The sequence below is a fragment of the Columba livia genome, chromosome 22 (genome assembly GCF_036013475.1).
Source record: "Columba livia isolate bColLiv1 breed racing homer chromosome 22, bColLiv1.pat.W.v2, whole genome shotgun sequence".
Lineage (NCBI taxonomy): Eukaryota > Metazoa > Chordata > Aves > Columbiformes > Columbidae > Columba > Columba livia.
Window position 1 is genome coordinate 4,471,388 of NC_088623.1, and position 24,891 is coordinate 4,496,278.

At 43.4% G+C, this 24,891-nt stretch overlaps 2 protein-coding genes across 4 annotated transcripts; one reads left to right on the forward strand and one right to left on the reverse strand.

Moving 5' to 3' along the window:
* Nucleotides 1-1,954: 1,954 nt before the first annotated feature.
* On the reverse strand, nucleotides 1,955-13,233 carry DYRK3 (dual specificity tyrosine phosphorylation regulated kinase 3). Of its 3 annotated transcripts, none has more exons than XM_065038722.1 (3): nucleotides 13,032-13,233; nucleotides 12,247-12,358; nucleotides 1,955-8,584 (listed from the first exon to the last, which is right to left on the reverse strand). In XM_065038722.1, the coding sequence occupies exons 2-3, from the start codon at nucleotides 12,328-12,330 to the stop codon at nucleotides 7,022-7,024; spliced, it is 1,647 nt and encodes a 548-aa protein (XP_064894794.1). In that variant the 5' UTR covers nucleotides 12,331-12,358; nucleotides 13,032-13,233; the 3' UTR covers nucleotides 1,955-7,021. The 3 variants fall into 3 exon arrangements, with proteins under 3 accessions (XP_064894794.1, XP_064894793.1, XP_005510442.3); XM_065038721.1 differs by having other exon boundaries at nucleotides 12,247-12,362; nucleotides 13,032-13,209; XM_005510385.4 differs by lacking the exons at nucleotides 12,247-12,358; nucleotides 13,032-13,233 and adding an exon at nucleotides 9,669-12,148.
* Nucleotides 13,234-13,319: 86 nt separating this feature from the next.
* EIF2D (eukaryotic translation initiation factor 2D) lies at nucleotides 13,320-24,558 on the forward strand. Its single transcript, XM_065038720.1, has 15 exons — nucleotides 13,320-13,788; nucleotides 14,557-14,747; nucleotides 15,791-15,874; nucleotides 17,773-17,863; nucleotides 18,533-18,640; nucleotides 19,050-19,339; nucleotides 19,542-19,659; nucleotides 20,076-20,121; nucleotides 20,812-20,915; nucleotides 22,039-22,197; nucleotides 22,859-22,948; nucleotides 23,053-23,148; nucleotides 23,782-23,902; nucleotides 24,034-24,208; nucleotides 24,309-24,558. Exons 1-15 carry the CDS (start codon nucleotides 13,733-13,735, stop codon nucleotides 24,377-24,379), a joined length of 1,800 nt encoding a protein of 599 aa, XP_064894792.1. The 5' UTR covers nucleotides 13,320-13,732; the 3' UTR covers nucleotides 24,380-24,558.
* Nucleotides 24,559-24,891: the final 333 nt, after the last annotated feature.

Here is a 24,891-nt window from a genome sequence, read left to right on the forward strand (position 1 = left end):
GGAGAGAACTGGTGGCATTATTTCTAGTCTGGAGATCCTCTTGCTCAATAGCACCCTTCTCTAACACAGCACATCCGAGGTATTTTCACAATGCAATTAAAATGGTGAAGAACTTCATATTAAATTCAACAGTGCTACTGGTCTTTACAACAGTAGATTCTGGGGCTAATGGGGCACATGCTTTACTTCTTTCAATCCCTTCTCCGCTATGCTTAATTATACTTATTTATTATAATCATGGTCTCTGCTTTTACTACCTATTACCCGCTTGCCTGGGAGAAGAATTCTCTCTGATATGCCTCTCCTCCACTTGCAAAGGTAAATATCAGAGTTTCCAAGCTAGCGGGAGGAATACAAATCCTTACATGGCTCCACTCCTCAGCAAGAGGCCGGGGCTGACTCTCCATCATCTTTAGAAAGCTCCTCTCAGCACTTAAGAATGGGCAGACTTAATCCAGGCAACTATTTCATCCCCGCAGACAAAGCAAACAGACAGAAACGCACTTCAGGGACCATTCATCAAAAGGCCAGGGAAAAGATGAGCCCATCGCCCTGCAATCCGAGAGCTGCATCCCAAACCTTCCTTCGGCTGCGCGTCTGTTGCCACTGGCTGCAGCTGCATCAAGGGTGTCCCTGCACATTAATTCTGGCTGTGAAAACACCAGGGAGAGATGGAGAAGAAACAGGAAAACACACAGTGTACGTGGTGTGTGTTTTGTTTGAAGAACATGCATCCGCATGAAGGAAACAGTCTTTGGAGGAAAAAGACATTTAGGAGCATCTGTGCATGTGGTTGTCCTAAAAAGCACTTGTAAAGCCCGTTAGGTTAATTGGACAAGGGGAAGGAAAACAAACCCAGTGCTGCCTGCCATCCATTCATCGCCTGTGCAGCGAAGAACGGAGTTTATAAAAAGGATTTGATGAATCATACAAAGATTAGCACTCGCTTCCTGGATGGTGCTTAAAGAAAACCTAATTACGGGCAAAATTCACCTCTGTGGTCCACACAACAAGCCCCACGCTGACCCACACCCTGAGAACAGCGTGTCTTGGATGCAGCTTCGGGGTCGGATTCCCCGATTCCTCAGCTGGCACTAAGCAGCGCTTCACGTTACAGCACCCTGTGCGGCTCCAACCAGCAGAATCCAACACGATACCTTATCGTATTACAGCAACAAGCATGACAGCATGACAAGATAAGCTTATTTTTGTTTCAAATGAGGTGCTGTGCCTGAGCAAATGCCACTCGGTCACACAGAATCCTCATACAGAAACAGTTCCACGAGGATCAGGAACGGCGGCAGACCGAGTGGGCACTGTGCCCAGGCTACACAGACACATAGGAACACTCAAAGAACACTTTTACATCCCCACGTACATATTTTGTTACTGTTTTCAGATTGTAAACTTGTTTTAGTAGAATATTTGCCATTCATCCCTATTAAAGCAAGGAAAAAACAATCATTGTGTTGTCTGCAAACTTTGTGTATGTAACATGCATCGTTTAATCATGTAGGTCATGGCTATTTTATTGCAGCATGATTTCATCTTCAAACTGTTCCAATATCCACTTGTGTACAGTAGGTTACCCATTTATAGGTTTCTAATAAAAGCAAATCTTCCTTAAGTGGCTATTACTGGATTTCTCCTTCCAGCCCAGGGATAAGCGGGATTCTGGGCTTTAAAAAGCTCTCCAGAGGGCTGAATAAGAAAGTGACAACTGTAGAATGTCATGGCAAAACTGCGATACGTTCTAATTACAGCACCGTTAACGAGAAGAACATTTGTCAGGCCAGAGCATCCGTCACGTTTAACACAGACACACTGGAATCATCTGTTCACAAAGCCTGAAAGTTTCCTACCGATCTCTAGTTCGATACCACAGAATGTGATGATAGTGTAACCTACCTCGTATTACCAGACAAGTGCTTCTTTTAGGAATTTGCACAGTGAGTTGCTAAAGAAAATTATGCCTTTATTTTCTTTTAAAAATGAACCAAAATACAACTTTAGGAAATATCAGTTCATTACATTCTGATACATAGTTTGAGACCGACTTATTTCCAAAGAGTTTTATTCACATGCACCTTATATGTTTTCTACATCCTCCACCATATTACACCTCATCATAATATTTATAATAAAACCTGTATATTCTTTAGACAGCGACATTTAGTATGAACATCTGCAATGTATAAGAAACCCTGAATAGTCATTTGATTGCACCGAGACAGATGTAGGCTGGTAAAAGCATAAGGCACAGTGCTGTGTATAGGGAACACGGGTTATTCTTTTAGCACCGCAGACTTACTGACCCAGTTAACCCGTCTGTATTCGGATTAAAGTCACTGCACCTACCCAAGACTGCTCTGGCGACCCAAGGATTTTACACGCTACAGCGAGAGTTAAATTGAAGATATCAGTGGAGGTAAGAACATACAAGGGCTTCTTTATGGGAAGTACGAGGCGGATACATTTTTTCCAAAGCCTTATCAAATTAAAACAAAACCCCAAAACTAAGCAAACTAAACCACAAGAAAACAACCCTCCAACCCCAATGCCATCAAGTGGTATCTGGGATAAACACTAGATATAAAGACGTGATGTCCAGTTCTCAAATCTGCCAGGTGCCCACAGCTCAACACCAGCAACAGCTGCAGGTTTTTGCATTAAGGACAAGCCTGGTTTGAACCTCAGCCGGGTACCGCGGCTCTTCCCGTATTATTTTGGCTCTCGGCTTCCACGACAGCATCAAACTTTGGCAGGCGGGGGATTTGCATCCATCATTTCAGCAGGGATCTCTGGGTGCAGAATCAGCCTTTCGCTTGTTTGGCTGGGATTAGGAAGGCGTTGCTGAGATCATCATGTGTACGTTTCACAGCCAAAACAGCTCTTAGTATGAAACAATCAATAAATTTTAAAAGGAGCTGTAGTTTGCAGCAAATATCCCTTTAAAAAGGACCCCAGGTTTATTCCGGAGCTCGTTTTAAAGTGGATGAGAACTGTAAAGAACCTCCGTTGATACATCACTGCTTAAAATGTTTTCAACCGCATGGAAGTCCTAACAGGTCACGAGGGTTGTAAACAACTTCAGGTTGAGCAACACACCCCCCTCTTCCCTGAAAGTCACCTTAAAGCTTTCCAGTTAGCATGTTCTGAACTTATAGCTCACCAGACACATCGAGTTCCTACTCGAGCTGGACGGAAAGGACTAAAAACCCCAGTGAAGTGGTATCTGTTGTACCCAGAATATCCCCACAACCAGGTCACTGGTTCAGTGTTGATTATAAGATAATTAAACCCGGCCTGGGTGGGGGTCAGTCTGTGGGGAAGGAGAATATTTTCCTGTCCCGCTGAGTTCAAATAAAATGAAGTTTCTCCCTGCAACTTGGACAGGCAGATCATGTTTGGACCCCTGTGTAAAAGCAACGTGTATCTGTCAGACGTGACGCTCACGCTTTGCCATTTGTTATCTAAAGACAGCACTAAACCAAACAGCTATAACTGCAGACAAGAGTGTGTTATTTACAACACAGACTAACCATGGAGGAAAACAGAGGGAACATTATCAGGAACACGGTAAAACAAGTTTGGGTGACTTTTATAAACGCAATGTCTGTTTTGTTGTAAAGCCAAGTAATTTGGATTTGTTTTGTGCTGACTTCCTACCCTGTTTCCCTGAAAATAAGCCCTACCCCGAAAATAAGCCCTAGCATGATTTTTTTTAGCATTTTTGAGGATGCTTGAAATATAAGCCCTACTCCAAAAAGAAGCCCTAGTTATGGTTTATTAAAAAGTCAATTTAAATAGTGTCCTGGCAGCTACACATGTAAAAAAGTAATAAGTTTGGGGAGGCAAAATTAATATAAGACCCTGTCATTTTTGGGGAAACAGGGTAGAAGAACATGATTGAAGTTCCATTGGAACCCCACTAGTTCTGGCATGTTAACAAACTTGCCAAGCAAGTAGTAACCACCAAAATAAAAGCTGTTCTGTCAAGCTATTTAAACGAGTTTAGACTATTTTAACATTCTAACCAGTATCACTATTAATTAAATATGGTGATTTCAGACCTCACTAGTGTTTAGTTTTCCAAAAAACCACAAACGTGTGAATTTGGGATTTGACTGTATCTCAGTGCAAGAAGCCCCTGTGACCGTGACCATGACAACCCCCCATGAATGACACCACCCACGGACACAGCCTGTGGTCCAACCCTCCAAATTATTAATTATTATTAATAATTCCTAGAGAACTCAGCAAGCCAGGAGCTCACAGGGACGATTCCTCAGCTTTCTCCCAGATACAATATTACTTAGCTCACCTGAAGGTCTCTCCCAACGTGGGAACACCGGCTCACGCTCTTCACCGCAAGCAAATAACTTGTAAAGAAAATGGGGCTTAATAACTGGAAACAAGACCAAAATATCCTCAGCTGCATTCCCTGGGTTAGGAAAAAGTGCTTTGCAATAGACTAAAACCCTTCCGAGGCTGCTTCGTTTTCCTTCTCACCTACTGTGGCCTTATAGACAAGAGCCCCAAAGTAGCAAGTTGGTTAAGTATGCACTTGGTTTTAAAATACAGTAGTCCCGAGTAACAAAGAGCCAGTCTTAAACATCCGCAACTCATAACGGGCACCTTGTGCAATCAGGTCACGCCAAACACATTTTCTTGATAAAAAGCCCCGTTCTCGCCAGCTCGTTATTTATCTGCAGTTTTCCAGCACCAGCCTGAGGGGAGATGCTGTGTGTAAACCCGAGGGCGTTACACCAGAAGTTACCTCATCGTAACCAATTCCCAGGAGCAAGATCATTCTACATTTGGCGTTTTATAGATGAAAATGGTTTAGAACCAAGCGGCTGCTCTGTGTTGCTATGAGAAGCCCTGTTTGTGTGACACACACCCTAACAAGCTTTCCTAACAAGCTATTGCTCCTTACAAGTTCCCTTCTCCTTACTCGCCAGGTACATTGTGTAAAAAAGAAATACATGAGGGGCAGAGGAGGAAGAAGAATATTTCTGGCTTCTGAAAATGTGTCACATCTCACTGAGATTCTACTAAATAAAAGAATTGATGGTGTCTTCTACCACTTCCCCCAAAAAGCCACTTCTCTGATGCTCTATTCAAACAGAACTTCACTCATACCAGCCGTGCATTGCTCTGAATTGGACCACGAACATACCACATGCGCTGGTGTTACTTGTAGCTGCACAGCTAAAGGCTGGAGTCTTATTTTAACATTATGACAAAGCTTATTGAATTGAAACTTGTAAAACAATAGAATTTAAACTCGTAAAACAAAAGAACCCGGAAAAAGCTACATACACGAGAACGTCGGTTTCAACAACCGTCTTGGAAAGTTTGGAGCTTTGCCTCTGTCTTTTCAGCTTTTTACACAGGTCTCCACCCAGAATTTCACCAGTGCTGCAATGAAACAGACGGAGGAAACGCAGCCCCATCGTCTCAGAGGGAGAGTCTCACACTGAACATGCACTCACCTTATCTTAAAAATCCCCCTGATAATTCCTTTGTTTGCATATGGAGAGTCTCCTTGTTTTAACATTAAATAGCTGCTACAGAGAAACTCATTCCATTTCAAACCTTCCGTTCATAAAAGCTCTAAATTGTATTTAAAACGGTGCTCAGGCACCTGGCAAGAGATCAGATGTTTTTTGTAAATGGACTCGGGCCATGTGGCTGCAAGAAGAAACAACCCGGAGGAATTGTGCTGTTGTCGTTACGGGTCACATACCTTTTCATGTTCTTGGAAGATAAAGGAAGAGGAAATACAAACTCACATATTTCAAGAATGAGAAAACGTGGGCATGTCCCTCTCAAAGATCTGAAGACATCCGATTAGAAAGCAAGCAGTTCTTCCCATACCGTGTTTTGATTTGGGTCCACCAGTTGTTGCACCTTATCAGTCTATCCTGGTATTGCACAGATCACGCCTGGATTTCAGAGCACGCTTCCAATTCTCAGGTGGGACCTCCCACCCCTCCCGTTTCCTAGTTACAGTCCTGGGCCTTAAACATTTTTGCTTGTCTGATGAGGGTGGCATGCTTGCTTTTATGAAAAGAGCTCTGTGTAATTCAATGGAACTCACTCTACACAAAAAGACATTTTTTAAATGACCAGAATGTGAAGCGTGTATATAAAACAGCTCTAAGTTCAAGCTCTAAGTTTTGGGAACAACACAGGAAAACCAGCACACAGACCTGGTAGAACTGATGATGTACATTTGAACTCATTAATCCATTAGCCCTGAACAAACTGGCTCACGCTAGCGATGGGCCGGTCCTGCCCTTGACCTACCAGCTTGCTATGGACTTTTAAGGGAAATAGCAAGTGTAGAGAGTTAGGAGTTTTATTTAGATATATCCTGTTCATGGCATTTCCATGCTCCTTTAGGAAAAAAAAATAGAGATGATAAAATTTCAACACCAAATCCCTTTGGTGCCCCCATCCCGTGGTATTTCTAAAAACCCCAGTCCGGATAGGTAAGAGAAAAGCAGCGCAGAGAATCAAATCCTTCAAGCACAAGTTCGCAATTTGCAATTAAGTTCCTAATGCATTAGATGAACACATTTGTGCTTTTGACAATAGATGTAAAAACTCTCCCCAGACTAAAAGGAGCTCAGTTGGAGATATTAACTGAAAACATGTATTTTAAATCAATTTCCCTTGCTGTTTTCAGCAAAAGAATGTGTTAAACCGTCCTGATAAGAAATAGTTTGATTTCTAAAACAACATTATTGAATAGCATGCCTGCCAAAGTGTCATTTTCCTCGACAGCTGAGCCGACCTACCCAGTAACGTCATACGCACCACGTCGTCGGTGAAACAACTGGATCAAAGTTAGCCCTTTAGATGTGGACATTTTGACTGAACTTTTGCTGTTTAGGCTTTAGCCTCTAATAAAAAGTCAATCCATTAAAAAACTCTGCATGTAACTTCCTTACACATTATTAACAAACAATTAAAATACAAGGTGTGTATTCTGGGAATAGCTAATTCTCCACTAGCTGACCAGTTTGGGCAGCACAGTACAGAGAGGTATCGCGCTGTTGGAGTCGGAGGTCAAATTAGCCCTCAGCTTGTTCGCAACCCCAACTACAGGAGGCAACTTGGAACCTAATCCTGCGAATGAACTTGTGTAGCTAGAAATCCGTTTATTGGAAGTTTTATCAGTGCTGGGTGGTTTGGGCGTTCGTTTACAAATCCAAGGGTGTCTCAAGGCTTGACTCGGAGTCAGGCGGGCGGAAGGATCCCAGCTGAGACATTCTTTTAAGAACTCGATAAACAAGGGATCGTCGCAGCCTTTCAGCGCCGTCACCCAGTCTTTGTTCCCTGGAGCGCCTCGGATTTTACCGCGGCGCGATCGGCTCCCATTAAGGGTCACTCTGCCGTCCGTGTGCGTCGTTACGGTGCAGTAGCGAGGATGACCCTTGGAGTTGATGAAGTTCTTGGCTCGCTTGGATTGATCCAAAAGTTTCTGAGGTGGCATTCCAAGCAGTTCCATCATACAAGCTAGCTGGTCTCCCTCGTCCTCTCCAGGAAAAAGAGGGTATCCAGTCAATAGCTCCACCAGAATACAGCCAAAACTCCACATGTCTATGGGCATCCCATAGCGACTGCCCAGAATCACCTCTGGTGCCCGATAAAATCGAGACTGAATATACGTGTAGACTCTTTGGTGCTCAAAACAGCTGGACCCAAAATCTATAACCTTGATTCCACTCCTCCCTTGCTGTTTTAAGAGGATATTTTCTGGCTTCAAGTCACAGTGTATGATTTTGTTTCTATAAAGGGCGTCCAAACACTGCAGTATAGAGTGAGCAAACTTGCGTACCAGTTGGATACTGAAGCCCTGAAACTTATTTCTTTTAATCAGCTCATACAGGTTCATACTCAAGAGTTCAAAGGTCATACAGATGTGGTTCCGAAAGGTGAAGCTTTCCAGCATGTGGATAACATTCATACTGCCCGTTTTGTCCTGCTTCTTCAGATGCTCCAGAATCCGGATTTCTTCCGCTGCTTGGCGATGGAATCTCTTTTCATTGCGAACCATCTTTAAGGCTAAGTGTTGGTGGAGCTTGTGATCATAGACTTTAGCGACTTGTCCAAAACTGCCCTTGCCGATGATTTTGAGTACTTCGTACCGGTACGCGAGATGGTCATGGGGCACGTGAATGTAGCTGCCTTGGTCATCATCATAACCTCCATTGTTGGGACCACCAATTACTCCTTGTCTCTTTTTTGCAGCTGGACCCACAAAGTAAATTTCAGAAAAATTAAATATCTCTTGCTGTTCATAAGCAGATAACTGATGTTTGTACTGTTTGACAGCTTGCTCTGGAGCTTGGGAAACGCTTTTATGGGCTTTTGAGGAACAACTACCTTTCGAAGTACTTATGCTCTCTGTACTCTTGTCTTTTGCCAGGGAAGGAAGAGATCTCTCAGTAACTCCTGCAGACTGGAGACTGCTACTCCTTCTGTTGCCAGAGTCCTCAAATAATTGCTCCACTTTGACCTGACTTCCCGTCAGAGGGTGATCCTTCATTCCCAGTTTGTTGCTAGAAACCTACAGATGTAAAACCAAAACAAAAGCTTTACTTTATATTTTACAGCACAGACTAAGAATAAAATCCATACCACGCAAACCAAAACCAGTAACATCAACAGGTTTTGCACTTCTGTTAGGAACAAATAAAAAATGCTAGACCTAAACTAACTCAAGTCACAAGCACAGAAGGGCACACAAAGAGAACGCAACTTACTGAAACAAGCACTTGCACAAATGTAGTGTATTTTTAAGTCCATAAAGGGTAAACCCCAGACAGCCAAACGCTCCAACAAGGACACAATACCTTTCCCTACTAGTATGCACGCAGTCAGCAAACAGCCGGGGGAACAGCTATGTATAGCTTTAAACGTGGGTGCAGCAAACACAACCACCGACAGATGCAACTTGCACCTGTCTGAAACATGCAGCGGAGCGGGAATGTGCGGAGAAGCGTCGGGAATATTGCAAAGACAAGTGGGCCAAAGGAGACAAAGAAACGACAGCAAGTGACATCAGGCTGGTGTAACCACACTGGACAAAGAGCCAAAGGATGACAGAGCAAGAGAAGATAAATCATCTTTTTTTTTTCTAATAAAATGCTGTTTTTTCTTTATAGGGGAGAATACCATCATATCCACTACTCCTTTTAAAACCATAAGAGCTGCACAACTATCTTAAGACAGGCTGGGGAGCTTTGAATAACCAAGAATCTCCCTTACACCAACTTTATTGACAGTTCTGCCTCTTACTGACGTATTAAAACAAAGTGAGAAAAGCACTGTGAAATTTTTCAAGCTTGTCATTTGTACTAAATATTAAGTGCTCAGCTCCATGGACTTCAGTTTCAGTTATTCCCCTTTTCTACTCGCTGACGCTGAGGCAGCAGAGAGGTGTTGGCTTATCCTGTGCAAGGCTTGAGAGCCAAGACTAGAGTAGCAACATCTGTTTTCCATTTTGTCCTTTAATCTAAAAATAAAGATTCAAGACGCATGCCAAACCGAATCCCTGAAAACCAAAATAACTACACAGGGATCGAACGAAAAATATAAATAAACCCGCATATCCACAGCAATAAACCCAAATTCCTTTTTGAGTTACATACCATCCGACATCTCGGCACGGTCAGTAAATAAGGGAAGTGAATGTTCTCGCCAAAAACAACTACACACGTCTCTTTTAAGAGTCTGTTTGTTGGCGCTGCCTCGAAATGTTCGCTCTTGCTCACCAGACCAAAAGAAAAAGGGCATTTCCTGCTGAAGTTGGTCCTTATCAATGGTGACAAGGGGCCACTGGACATATCCGACTAAGTTCCACTGCTCTGCGCCCTATCAGCCCAAAAATACAGCGTACGGTAAGAGACACGCCTTTCCAGAAAGTCTTAAAAACAAAACAAAACCAAAGCCCAGCCCTGGTAACTTAAAATAAACGCTGAACCTCCGAGATAAGAATGACATATTTTCAGAAGTGGCTAAAAGGCTGTTCAGTCCAGCAGACTCAAACAGTAAATTTGCAAATAAACAGTGAATATAAGCACAGAACAAGGTGTACACGTGTATGTTTTCTAAAGTGTTCCAAGGGTGGCAGGAGAGAGGAGGGAAAACAACACAGTAGAAGTCTTATTTTTGACTTTGCAATCAAAATTTGGTTTCCAGAAAGCGGCGTTAACAGCCTGAATATCATCAGTTGTAGCAACGTGACAAAGTAAGAAAGCCTCATAAAGCATGCTAAATCTAAATATTCTTGCTTCGGAAGCAACAGCAACTCTGCTAATGCTGTTTGTGGCAAACATTTTGTACCTTTAAAGCCCTAAATAAACAAGGAATTCATTATTCCATTTATCCTGGAACTACTTCTTAATGAAGTAACTATGGCTTTGGATCTCGATTCAACAGCCTTTCAATAGTAAGGATTACATTTTCGTTCTCAGACAGCTACTAAAATAATTTGCTGCGTGATGGCTGGACACAAATATAGACACATCTCAACGTGAGCTCCGAAGAGCAACACTCAATGTCAGGCGACTCCTGGGTAACAGCAGTTTTCTTTCAACAGCTTTCTTTTACAAATCACAGGCCACACAGGTTTTGTTTTATTGATAGAGTGCTATTAGCAGCCAAGAAATTAGATTGCACATGTGGTGCCTTGCTGAAGATTTTCACGTACTTACAAAGCTTTCTTTTAATTGAGGAAACTGTTAATCCAATTCCTACACAATTGGTTTTGCAAAAGTGCATGTTATCTTCTGAATACTGAATTAAACAGAGTTAAACCCACGTATGCTCCAAATTCATGTTCTCTTGGAGCTAAAATGAAAAGAATGAACAGCTGCAGACAGCAGAACTCTTCAATTCTCATGTCACATTGCGTCGTAACACAAAAAATCTTGCAAGAAGGAAACCAAACATCACCTAATTCCAGATACTTCCCATTAAAATTGAGCAACACGATTTCCCTCCTTGCACCCTTCACCTCAGTTCCTGCTTGCAAGATACCACTAAGGCTGTATTTTTTTATGTGTCATGTCATCACGGCAAAACTAGACATTTATAATCCTTAATCTTGCCTTAAGAAGTCAGCGGGCTTGATGGGCAAAATACGAACAATAAGTTGCACTAGTGAAACAAAATATTCAGTGTTATATTTGTATTTAACTGTATGGTTCCATTCTACTGATTTCTGTTCAGTTATGAACTGTAGTTACACCATGACTTAAATACCACAGTTTAGAACTTCCCATACCCCCGCAAAAACAAACAACCAACAACCCACTAGTCTTCAAACTCTACAAATCTCTGAATTTCTTCTGCTCACCCTCAATATTGCTACAAAGGGAAAACACAGATCCACGCTACCGAGTGTGCTCTGTCAATGGCACAAACCACATTAATTACTAATATCTCTTACAATAATTTCCCACAAGGTGATGATTTTCCAATGCATCTTCCTCAGTGGAATGTCTATTTTTACCTTATAGAGTGTTTTCTTAAGCTCCAGCTCCTTCACTTCTGCCAGAATTCAACAAGAGCCAAAACATATTTAAAAGCATACAAAGGTCAGATCACTGCACAGCTAAACATGACCACTATGCCCCACTGAAACAAGTCAAGGAAAGATCTCATAACTCCACATCTGCTGAGGAAATACAGCACTTATGAAGAGCCACATTAACACTTCCAAGTCCATAAAGAGCTATTTTGCTAGCAAACGAAGTGGCAGATAATGCCAAAGCTTTCAGAGGAGCAAGATACTTTTGTAAGATGTTTGGCAGCCGTGCAAACCCACACTGATCCTTCTGCTGTTTGTAAGTACTTATCTCTTGGAATTTTCATGAGGGAAACTAAAACGGAAATGTGCAAGAGTCAAAGCAAAGCATGCGTGGATTTACATGCTTATCCACATACAAGGTGTCACGGCAGAACACTTCAGCCTTTTGCAAAATAATTCCTTGATTAAACATGAGCGGAGGAAAGTAAGGTGGGATTTCTGAGGTTGCCTAGCAAGTTCTACATCAAGCGCACCACCACATCATTTTTATGCTTAGTAAAAGCAATAACGTTAATAAGCTGCTACAAAGCTGCAACATCTCACCTTTTAAATTTATTCTCTAGAGCGAGATACCTAACTCCTTGCCAATTTTCACTGCCACAACGTGAAGACCCAGACAACTTTAATATACTCACATTAGATCTTCCAAGGGAAGGAAGTCCTGAAGGGCTGTGTTCTTCATTTGTAGCCTCTTGGTACCTAATCTGATCTATCCTCATATAGGAGTCATACAATCCATCTGCAAACCTGGCTGGAAATGTTCCATATACAAATCAGTTAGTCACGACAATTCCCGTTGATCCAGACAGATACAAACACTGAGATGTGTCTCCCTCAGCACATTTTAGTCTGTAAGATCATAAGTTCTTGTTCATTTATTAAATGATCTTTAGAATTTCACTACATTTTAATACCACAACAGAGTGCAAAGCTCTTGGGAAATCTTAGTTTGTGACACTTCTACTTTAGAGCTTTTTTTTAATCAACTTTTACACCGCGAGTATATTCTTAAGAAACATTAACCAACATACTCCCCATTTTCCCTTAAGCAGGATAATCCAGAATAAGCCTCATTGAGAAGAAAATGAGCGCACACATAAATACTTGATAGGACTATCCTTTAAAGTAGGTTATCCTTTAAAAATTATAGATGGGAATTAGATATTTGCTGCAAGGGCGGGGGTGGGAAGGTCGTGCCGGTTCGCACCGCAACTGTTGGCAAGTACTGGGAAAGAACTTAAAACCTCAGCGTTTAACGCGGCTGACTCCGCACCGATGCTTGGGGGTTTGGGAACGGGAGAAAAAACAAGAGGGGGAGCGGGACGAAGGGGGAATCCCGGCCAACCACCCCACCACGGGACCCGCAGGGTGGGCCCGGCCGCCGCCTCACCCCGCTCCGCTCCCCCCGGCCCGGCCTCACCTGCACCGAGCGGCGCCTCCGGCTTCCTGCCCAGCAGCATGGTGGCGGAGGGGGCTCGGCCCCCATCCCCCGCCGGCCCCCGAGCCGCCTCCCGCCCCGCGTTCCGCCGGCCAGAGCTGCCCCGCCGGGCGCCGAGAGCTCCGCTCAGGCTGCGGCCGCCCGCCCGCCACCGGCCCGGCCGTTGCCACGGGAACGTCCCCCCGCCGGGCCGCGCATGCGCAATGGGGCGCGGGGGAGGCGGGAGGGCCGGGCTGGGGAACGGGGCCTCCCCGGGCCGGGGAGGGGCTGGGAACCGCGACAGCGCCTTCCTCACCAAAAAAAGTTACATTTTAAAACCCCTGTTCAAAGCATTTGGGTTTCATCGCCCGTTTTCTTGCCCCTCTCCCCCATCAGCGCGTCTCGCAGTACCCCCCCGCCCCAGGAGAGCCCTCACAGGACAAAGCACAAGCGTTTGGGGAGAGGAGAAGGCTTCGTTAGGAGAGAATCGCCCCACGGCGATCGCCTCCCGCGTGTGGAGCGGCCGAGGCGCACGGCGGGGGTGACCCATCGGCGGGGGGAGCGGACAGGGCCGGGCCGGGCGGTCGGAGCGAGGCCGCGGGGAGGCGGTTTCCAGCCGGACGCTTTTGCACCGCGGGACGGGCGCCATGGCGGCCGCCGCGGCCTGAGGGGAGCGCGGCGCCGGCCGGGGCCGCGGGCGCGCCATGTTCTCCAGGGCGTTCCGGGTGAGATCCAACACCGCCATCAAGGGGTCCGATCGGTGAGTGCTGGGCCGGAGCCCCCCGCCGCGGCTCGGCCGAGGGGAGCGGCTCGGTCCCTCTGCCCACCGGGCCCCGGCATGCGGCTCGGGCCGGGCTGGGGCCGGCACGGAGCTGCGGCCGCTTCCACTCTTGGATTTGTGCTGAACACGAACCGCCGCTCTGAAAGCGAAACGCACTTTTCGTTTGAGGGTGCTGCTTTAATGAAACAGGCTCAAATGAGTTATTATGTCGAGGTCTGGCTGCTTTACTAGGATATTCTTGTGTAGCGACGCTGGGCGGACCTGCCGATCTTTGAGATTGACTTGGCGCTGCTGTGGATGGCCACACAAACCCACCTTGTGCCCATCGCCGTGTCTAAAAATCAGTTAAAACTGTCCGAAAGGGGATTAAGGGAGAGGGAAGTTTTAACCCCCCTGCTCCTCTGTGACAGGTTGGGCTCAGCAAGTCGCACACTCCCAGATTAGTGCTCAGGAGCTCAGAGCAGTGATGAAATAAATCCCAGTGTGAAACCCCAAAGGCAGCAACAGGAGCTGTACGCAGATGCTTAAGGAAGAATACGAGCAGGTCAAGCTTAGTTGGCCTTTCTGATATTCTTCCATCATGCAACTGCCTTGTTTGTAAAGCCATACATAAATGCTTCAAATTATCTTCTGTGAACAAGTGGGAATATCGTAGACGGCCAACAAAATAGTAACTACTGATCTAGGAATTATTTTAAGCAATGGTCTGGACAGCTTTGTAACGCATTTGTGATTTTATCATTACAGGAGAAAACTGCGAGCGGATGTCGCAGCAGCTTTTCCTCACCTTAGTGCTGAACAGTTGGCTGAGTTTATTCCGAACAAGGAAGAGCTTAATGTCATCAAAATATACTCGCACAAAGGGGAGGCCGTCACTGTTTACATGAATCACAGGAATCCGATACTGTTTGAAATTGAGAAAGCTCTGTATCCAACAGGTATGGGGAGTGGACTAGAATAATCCTTCCCCTTATTGGACACCAACCTTTCCCCAAAAGATTTCCTTGTGTCTGTGTTAAATACTTACCACTACAGTATTGGTACACTTCATAATCTTTAATGTACTTATTCTACCAACATCTTTGTGAAATCAGTGGCATTTCTTGATTCTTTATGCAAAAAAGGAAATTGAGTTGTTCAGAGCTTATAAACAAGGCTTTTAAGTCATTGTAGCATCTTAGCCCTATTTCTCTCTTTTGACCATTGCAAGGTGTAATTCCAAGACGGATGATGTTCGATTCCAGTCAGCCCTGGATTTAGGCAATGAATTGCTCTGATATTCTATGCTTTTGCTTTTCCCATACCCAGCAATTCTTCCCTGTTGAAGCAGCATATTAGCTCAGAGTGCCTTTGATTTAAGGAAAATAATGCATAATGCAAACATTTGTCTGTATGTAACAATTAACAGGAGCTTGAATTAACTAGCAGTTTATTTCTCTCCGTCAAATCTAATTATTGTAGGATTGTTCTGGCTTCAGATTTCTCAATTACCTGAGTAACCTGAGAGTGTTTAGTTGTGGTTAGAATTGCACTGCTTAGTCTTAAGGATGGGAAGAAGCAACAGCGAGAGATGTTTTTAATGACAAATCTTTAAATCATCACTCTCTATCATCTTTAAATCATCACTCTCTATAACTACCTGAAGGGAAGTTATAGCCAGGTGGGGATTGGTCTCTTCTCCCAGGCAGTTAGCAATAGGACAAGGGGGCATGGGCTTAAACTCTACCAGGGGAAATTTAGGCTGGATATTAGAAAGCAATTCTTTACAGAGAGAGTGATCAGGCATTGGAATGGCTGCCCAGGGAGGTGCTGGACTCGCCGTCCCTAGAGGTTTTTAAACTGAGATTGGACATGGCACTTAGTGCCATGATCTAGTAAACGGACTAGAGTTGGACCAAGGGTTGGACTGGATGATCTCTGAGGTCTTTTCCAACCCAGTCGATTCTGTGATTCTGTGAAATTTGGTTCTCTTTTGGGACAGTGTACACGCTGTGGCTCTACCCAGATCTTCTCCCTACGTTTTCGACATGGCCACCTGTGCTACAGAAACTAGCAGGAGGAGCAGGTAAGAGGACCAGAACTTTGTCAAATTGCATTGCAAAAAGCTGTTGCCTTCAGGGCTTTTTTTTATGTATTTCCCAGTGGCAAAAATGTACCTGAAACAAAAAAGTGTGAAGAATACGTACTCCCAGAGTAATTTATGGTGATGCCCTAAACAGGAAAATAACATGAATGAAAGAAAATGTAGGTTAAGCTGTTTAAATGCAGTAACCTGTTCCACGTGGGAGTCTCAGACTTGGAAATATCTTCTCAGGGTGATCAGCAGCTCTGAACTAGGACACAGAACTGTGTGTCATTGGTCTGTCTCTTTTATAACTTTCCTTGAGCAGCTGAGTTCCTTTGCTGCCACCCTGCTTCCTGTCAGTTCAGAGGTGAAGTAGCTTGTCCTATGGATGAGAAGTGAGCTTATATTGGAACCTACAACTATAATAACTGTCAAGTAAACTGTGGATTGTGCAGGTGTGGTAGGATTTGAATTCCTGGATTACTGGCTCTGCCACCTAATTATGGATCAAGACTAACAAGAAAGGAGTCTGTTCTCTAGAACCTGCTTTGGATGCAGTTCAGACTCAGGAGAATCAAGTCTTTATAAACTTGAAATTGCAGAACTGCTCAACCAGAAAAAGATTAAATTGCAGCCGCTGCAGCCTTATTCTGTAAATGGAAGTGTACGTGTAGGAAGAGACATCTTTTTTGTTCCATTACACAGTATCTAAAGTAGAACTGAAGTCCCTCTGTTTACTTTTGGGGAAATAAAAGTGCTTTAATGTGTAGCTGGGATAAGACATCTGAGCAAGACTTGTAGTGACCTAGTTTCTGGGGGAAGGACATTGCTGAAAGAGTGCTGCAGGTCATTCATCTCTCATGGCAACCAGGCTACCTCAGGGTAGATCTGGAGATAAGAAGCTGACAATGGCCAACAGAGTCAGAGAGGAGTGGTAGAGCCACATCTCAAGAGGAAAGGCAGGAGGCCATCCAGTGCTGCAAACAGATAGGGAGGGAGCACATTTAGGGAGCAGTCTGTTTAAAAAGAGATGCAAGGTAGTTCTATTCCTGCAATCTGTTCAATGAATTCAAATATCTGCTGTCTTCCCTGATTATTTACATGATGTACTCATGGTACTTACCTGGTCAGGTTAAGGTCTTTATGTGATTTCTGGCCTCGGAGGTGTGGACCTTTGTTGCAGTTGCAGACTTCATTCTATAATTTGCTGAAAATAGTTGTGAGAGTGAACGGGAGGAAAAATACATCAGCTTTTTCAGCATACACATTAAATCTATGGTGCTGAGAAAAAAAAAAAGTGAGATACCTTCAAAACCAAACTGCAGAACACAGGTCAGTCCATGAGACTGCAAGCTCTGGACAATTACAGCTGCTATGAGGGAGAGCAGATGCTCTTTACATGATTTGATGGTGACGTGATGCCACATACACAGCGTGGAAAACTGGTGTTTATTCCCATGCTGGTCTGTTCATCCCAGGGATGGAAAGCAGAAGGAAGCACACCAGAAGGTGTCCTGTTTCTGTCCAGGTGAGGAAGGAGATCGTTAAGGCGGCTCCATCAGCTGAGCAGAGTTCCCAGCTGTTGTGCGGATCAAGAGGGTTGGGTCAGCAGTTGCAAATTTTAGGCAATTCTTTCTTCAGGGGGAGAGAGCAGCTGGGATTACCAGGGGCTGAGGGTGCCTAACTCTTCTGCAATTTTTTGGGATGTGCCCAGCACCCTTGTGCATTACTCCACAGTGTGGTAGCAAGAAGTGCTGCCTTACTAGGAAAAACAGAGAATCGTGTGCTCAGCTATTAACAGGCTTGTGTTTTTGCTGAGTAAGAGGAAGGATGGGGGTGGAGGAGGTAGTGGCCGAGTCTTTCCTTGGGAAATGGATGTGCTTTATTCTTTCCTTCAGATCTGATGCTGCCAGGAGTTGTAGTGCCATCTTCTGGCTTCCCTCAAGTGGAGCGGGGTGCGCTCTGTGCTGTCACCCTCTTGGGAAACAGGTATGGAGGGTTCTTTATCCATGTCTTTTCTTAGGAAATCAAAACGAAGTGAAGATATTTTTTTACAGGAAGGCTCTGGGAGTTCTGAGGAAATAAAAGCAGAACTGTTCTCGTGCATTTGATGCACCGTGGACCTAAACAATGGAAAATAGAGCAGGCAAAAATCCACTCAAGTGTCTGTGTTAGGATATGTGTGAGCTTGCATGGACAGCTTTGTAAATGGGTTCTTTTGGACCGGTGGGGGCACAACTGGTAGATTTGTTTTGAAACAGTAATTTTTTTTAATAAAAGACAGTATTCTACACAGTTGTCTTTTTGTCTACAAGGAAATTCAGAGTGAGGGAGCAGTGCTAACGCTGTTGTTTTTTTTCCCCCCACTACTAGTCTCCTTTGGCAATGCATATGCTTCTTGTGCTTTATTAAAGCAAAGAACATGTCGCTGTGCAACCTTCACTTCACTATCACAGCTGCACATAGCCCTGGCTTCCTTTGGAAGACTTTACATACCAGAAGATAGCTAGAAAACACCTAGATGCTTTAAAAATCAGGCTGTAAGGAACGAGGACATTGTAAAAGCAATTCTGGATCTCACAATGGCACGGTCTTTTCTTTGCATGAGCAGCACTGTGTGTTTGTGCTGTCTTGCTCTAACATCTTTTCTTTTCCCAGAGCTCCAGTAGCGGTTGCGGTTGCCACGATGTCCACGGCAGAGATGCTGGCAGCTGGAATGAAAGGGAAGGGCTTTGCTGTGTTGCATACATACATGGATCACCTCTGGTGGGTAAAATTATTCCCTTGGTTCAGTCCCTTCAACCTGAGAGTAATTCTTATAGAAATAAAGCTGGAACATCCCTGTTACTCTGATATTACAAAATCTTGTTCTATAAAAAAAATGAACTTTGTATAATTTTTACTTGAAAATGGTCAACTGTGCTTGTCTCAACCAAATAAGAGTTGCTTTGCATTTGTATTCAGCTAGTCTTCTCAGTTTTAAATTGAGATTCATGGGGGCAACACAGAGTTTATGGAGGAAGGTGAGTTAAAAATAGATTTTATAGTTCTGAGAACGCAGAGAAAGATCCATGAAAATGCCAGTGCCTTTTGTCAGGGTGACACTTGTTCGTGTCCTGTGGGTTTCAAAGCAGTAAACAGAAAGCTATGTTATGCTTTTTTTTTCCTTTTATAGGGAATATGGTGACAAATCTTGTCCTCCTGCCTTAGCTCCCTTGGTAACAGATTCTGCTGAAAAGGAGAGTGCTGAAGATGAGGAAGAGATGGAGAAGAAGGAGCCTGTCATCAGCTTCTCCACTGACCCGTTGCAGCACGTGGACGTTGGTGATTTGAGCCTGAAGGAGCAGGACAGTTGTGCCGTTCTGATGGGAACAGAGGGACTCGAGGAGAGCAGAGCTGCAGAAACAGCTCAAGATGCCAACGCAGAGGTTCAGCGGGAAGCTGAAGACAGCAGGACTCCACAAGGTATTTTTGCATCCAGATTAAACCAAACTGTGCCCCTGTGGTTTACTGAAGCCCATACCTACCATCTAGACCACTCTGGGCAGCTCAGTGCGAGAATGGGGTAGAGACAGTTCTGTGTGATCTGAAAGACAATCTGACAGAACCAAGTTCTCAAAAAAGACAGACTACTCACAGCTTACTTGTCCCTTTTTTATCCCTGCAGAGCAAATGGATGCGTTATTTAATCAGTGCTTTTTCCATGCCTTAAAATGCAAAGTCAAGAAGTCAGATCTTCCTCTGCTCACCAGCACGTTTCTACGCAGCCATATGTTCTCATGTTGGTATGTGGTAAGAAAATTGTCTTTGGATTTGCATGCTGGGGTTTTGGCTTTAAAACCATGGGGATCAAGTGTCAATGAAGTTTTTGACTTGTAAGTAAAATTCAGTCCTTTTCTAAGATTATGCTCACTTCTTACATCAGATACTTTAAGGATTGGTTGGACCAGTGGTACTGAGCCCAAGTTGGCTGACATTTGTTCCAGGTTTGCTTAACCACTTAAATGGCTGGTTGCCCACCCACAGGAACATCAGCACTAGTTTCACTCATCATGTTCTATTTATTAGCTCATTTGAAGTAATTCTTTCTTTGTCTGATTCGCATTTCCGCTCTTAAGAAACTTCTAACATAAATAGCGAGATTTAAGAAGAAATGAAGGGTAACTTGTAACTAAAGAACTTTTAAAAAATCCATTTATAGCCCCGCTGGACAACAACTGGACATAAAGAAATCAAGCTATAAGAAGGTGAGATTTTTCTGTTGGTTTTTGCATTAATTTAAATAAGAAATGGAAGGAGAGAAAAAGTTCAAAGTCAAAATTGTTCAAGTGTTAGTAAAACAACAAACAGAAAAGCCTAGGAGCTGTTCTTAAAAGCCAAGTTATTCTTTCTCAGCGCTCTGCTCCTGTGGGATCCAGGGAGAAAAGTAATTGTGCTGAGAGCATGAGCATCAATCTGCTTTGGATGCAGCTGCATTTATCTGCCACTATCTACTGCCATAGCTCTTAGAGGCTTCTGATCTTGGTGGACAGTGCAATGACTTGCAAGAAGAGGCCATTCCTTTTCTAGGGCTGTTAACAAACAAAAATGAAGAGAAAGGAGGCAATATTGTCCCTGTTGTGTAGATGACAAGCAAAGCGCATTCCCAAAGATCTCACAGTTCTCCCCGTGAGATGGACAGTGTTTTGGCTGAGGTGCTCACAGAGCAAACAGGCAGCAGAGCTACAAGAAGAACACTTGCTCACTCCGGTTTAAAGCCAGAGGCATTCACTGCTCTTTAGCAATTGTCGTATTTAGAGAAGCAAAGGCGTAGGGTGTGTATTTTTTTTCATTAAAGAAGTTTTTCCGACTTAGCAATTGACTTTGGTTCAGTCAGGAGCGCACGAGCGGGAATTTAAAATGCTTGACTTCCCATTTCTGCTTGTTGTTTCCTGCAGTTCTCTAAATTCCTGCAATGCATGCAGCAGCAGCGCATCTTACAAGTGAAGGAGCTGAACAAAGGTGTGGAGAGCATCGTGGAAGTGGACTGGAAACATCCAGAGTATGTCAAATATTGTAATATTTTAAAGAGTTGGTAGTCTCTGAAAGAAGGGAGCGGAATCTACTGCTTCCAGCTCCATTACCTGTACTCTGCTTGAATTCTTGCAGCAGCTCTCATTTCCTAACCTTAACAAGCTACAGAGGGATTTTATACCCTGCTTCGATACAAATTGCTTATGTTTCCTGCTCTTGTAAAGTTCTTCCAGGTAAACTCTATTCTTCCGTCTTTACTCAGCGGCACTGAGTGTGCTGAAGGTCTAATGGCAGTGTCATGATTTCCACCTTTCTTGTTGTGCATTCATCCATAGAACTTCAGATCAGAAGGGACTGTTAAATGATCTGAAAATTACATATGGCTCTTTATTCTTGTAGTGGGTGTACAAATTTTCCAGAGAAACAGCTTTGAAAGTGTTACAGAGGATTCAATCCCTTGCAGTTTTTGCAGTGTTAAAAGGACAAATTTCTGGCTTCCAGTTTGGATGCTAATAGAAAAGTTCTAGCATCATGCCTGTTAGCAGTCACTAAAAGGAATGTACTTTTGACAGTGTCTTGGGAGTTTGTGTGGGTTTCTTTGTTGGTGTTGAGGGGAAGGAGGCAGTTTTCCATCTATTTAACAGTGACTATAATGGTCTGACTTTCACGCCCTCCCAGTTTAAGCAGGTCTCCCCCTCCCCATTCCATCTATGTGACAAATCAAGCACTTTGCAAAATCAGAAGCCAAAGTTAAAATCAAAAAAAAACATTTGAAAAAAAAATGATATGTTTTCCACAAATACTCTCACTCTTTTAGTTATTTACTGCACAATTCCTCTATCAGTGTTTCTGTTCTCTTTCGAAGGGTTAGTAGTTACCTCAAGAGCATCCTACTCATTCCTTCTGCATATTGGCACATTAGCTCTCTTGGAATTTCCCAGCGGGCCTGAGGCTTCCTGTTACATGACATCTCCTTGGCAACTAATGGCATGGAGAACATTTCTGTAGATACAAGCATATCTTCTCTTCAGCGTTTGGAAAGAAGCAGAATCACTTTGATTTTTTTGCATTAACTTTTCTGTCATTGTACTTGACCTTATCATTGGGAGACAGACGTATTCAAACTCAGTTTTTGTCAATTCTCGTTTCAGCATTAAAGCATTTGCAGTACCTGAAGGATTTTCTTCAGCTTCTGCTGCCCAAGACAGCAAGGGTGAAGACCGAGAACAAGCATACCACGCTCCTGAAATAATTCCGCTTTATGGGGTCTCAACAAAAATGATCCCACTCTTTCAGGAATCTGGACACAGGTAAGCACTAGAAAAATACAACAAAACCATTGGTACGGGAAGAGGGAGACTAACAAACCGATGCTGTCAGGAAAGGTGATGGGAATCAAGAATGTATTAATTGCTTCGCAAAAGGAAAGATAGATAAGAGGCCATGGCAACTGTGTTCAGCCAGCACTCACATCAGTTCTCCCACAGCTAAGGAGGCGATAGCTCAAGTGTCAAAACTGATGCATTTTTCTTGCGTTGTCTTAATTTGCCATTGGATAAGGCATATTTGCCCACCCACAGCGTGGTTTACTGGAAAGAAGGTGCCTGGATAATTTAAGGAACTCACTTGCCTCCTTTTGCCCTAATCTTACCTGTTCTGATGTAGTTCAGGTAGCATTGGCAGCCTGTCTTCAACTGGGCACTTTAGTACAAGTTAACCACAGTCCCCTGAAGTTTGGGGTGCCCTTGGGATCACCCTCACAAACTGGGCTCCCAGAACCAAGGGGTTTAGAGTCTAATTACTGCCATGAGCCTTTGATTTGGTACACAGCAGCTAAGGTGTGACAAGAAATCACTCCCCAGCAGCTCTATTTCAGTATTGAGCTACCAAATGTAGTCAGGGTAGTGGGTGTCTTCTCTCTCAGTGACAGAACCCAAGTACTTAATAAGTTTGAAAGTTTTCTCTCTTTAGAAAAGGCAGCATCCTCTCAAGCAGTGAGGTGAGAAACATCATCATTAACTACGTGAAGACTAACGAGTTGGTTGATGAAACAAACAAAAAGTAAGTAGACATGGAAGTTGTCCAACCCTACTGCCACAGAAGGGGCTGAAGTTAGAGGGAAAAAGTGAACTTGTTTGCTTCTAATGTGTGTTTTTGTTTTGTAGCTTTGTAAGAGTGAACGCCGTTCTGTGCGACTGCCTGCTAGATAAGTCAGAACAAGACGAAATCTCCAAACTTAAATGGGATGACCTCTTGAGCAGGTGACTGTTTTCTCAATGTTGCTTTTCAGTATTACACAGATTTATCACATGCAACTCAAAGCCGCATGTTATTTGAGCTCCCTAAGTTGTAACTTTATACTGGTAATAAAAAATACCCAGAGACCTTTACTTAAAGGATCTCTCATTCTTCACCATTTAACAAACATCAAGCATTAACTGTTCTTGTTGGGGTCTTTTAGTTTACCTGCTCACCACTTACCAGGGAAAGCTTCCTAAACAACCAGTGCCTGTTTCTGTGTACAGTCTGTATGTACATCTTTATAAAGCCATCCTTTGCAACTGAATAGTAGCTTAAAAGCAGAATTAAAGAAGATTTTCCTCTGCAAGAGCCAATTTATAAAATTTTACTAGTCATGATCTAAGCTATAATTTTTGCGAGTCAGTAGACCAGCTTTATTTTAGTCAATTATTATTATTTAAATAATAGCTTGGGTGCACATCTTTGTGTGAGATCATCATGCATTATCTTCTTAAGATACAAACTCTTCTCACACATAGAATCTTGGCTTTCATGTAGTCTCAAAAGCCTGTGGAAGGCTGCAGTGGAAGAGCACAATTAACATCACACTTGCTGTTCTCTATAGACTAAGTTGGGTTATGAACTTTGTTCAGGTGCCTTGAACGGCTGCAGCCCTTACACCAGGTGACGTTTTTTGGACAAGACCCTATTGTGAGGAAAGGAAACATTGAGCCCATCGACATAACCATAGCACAGAGATCATCAAATAAGAAGGTAAAAGAGAACTGAAATGATGGATTTTGAGCAGAAGCCCAGATTCCAAGAGCAGTTTTTCTGGGATGAATGGGACATGACTTGCTAATACCCACACCAGTGATGTTTGTACTAACTATTAAAACCCATAGGTGACAATTATCAAGAACCTTGAGCTGTACGGTTTAGACCCACAGTGTGTGGCCAACATTCTGCAACAAAAAGTACAAGCCAGTGCCACCATCACCCCAGTACCTGGAACAAAAGACAGAGTTCAAGTCCAGATCCAAGGCAACCAAATCCATCACCTGGCCAAGATGCTGCTTGGTAAGTCTGTTCTGGAACTGGGCTTGAACTGGTTATAACAAGGTACAGATTTTCATTCTTGAGCTCTGAATATTTACCTGAATTCTTGGTTATGTTGCAGAAGAATATCAGCTACCTCGGAAATATATTCAAGGCCTTGAGAAGGCTCCAAAGCTCGGCCGGAAGAAATAGGAGAAAAATCTACTGGAAGAATGACTCGGTTCTCGTTATTTATACAAGTGTTCTGCCAACAAATCAAGGATCATCTATGGGCCCCATTCATTCAAAAATGAGTCCTGGGTGTTTGGGATTCACCCAAATAATATTGCTCCACCTGTTCATTTTTCATAAAAATAAAAAGCTGAATAAAACCTCTAGTATTATCCTTTTCCATATATTTTCTAGAAGTTCCTAATAGTGTGCTGGTTTTCTGGCTGCAGCAGCTTTTGGCTGGTTTAACATTCTTGCTTTGCATCTTTTAGCAAAGGCACAGTAATAGAACCTCCACCAAAATGTAAGCAAAGTACATTGCAACACATTGTCCTGGGACAGTTTGGCTTGCCATAGATTGTGTCTGTCAGAAGTAAAACCCATTTGCTTTTAGGTTTTAAACATTTCCAGGTATTAATATCAGACTATTGATCACTGTGAATGAACTCTGTATAATACAGTTTAGAAGATTAACTGTAATTTATCACAGGTAG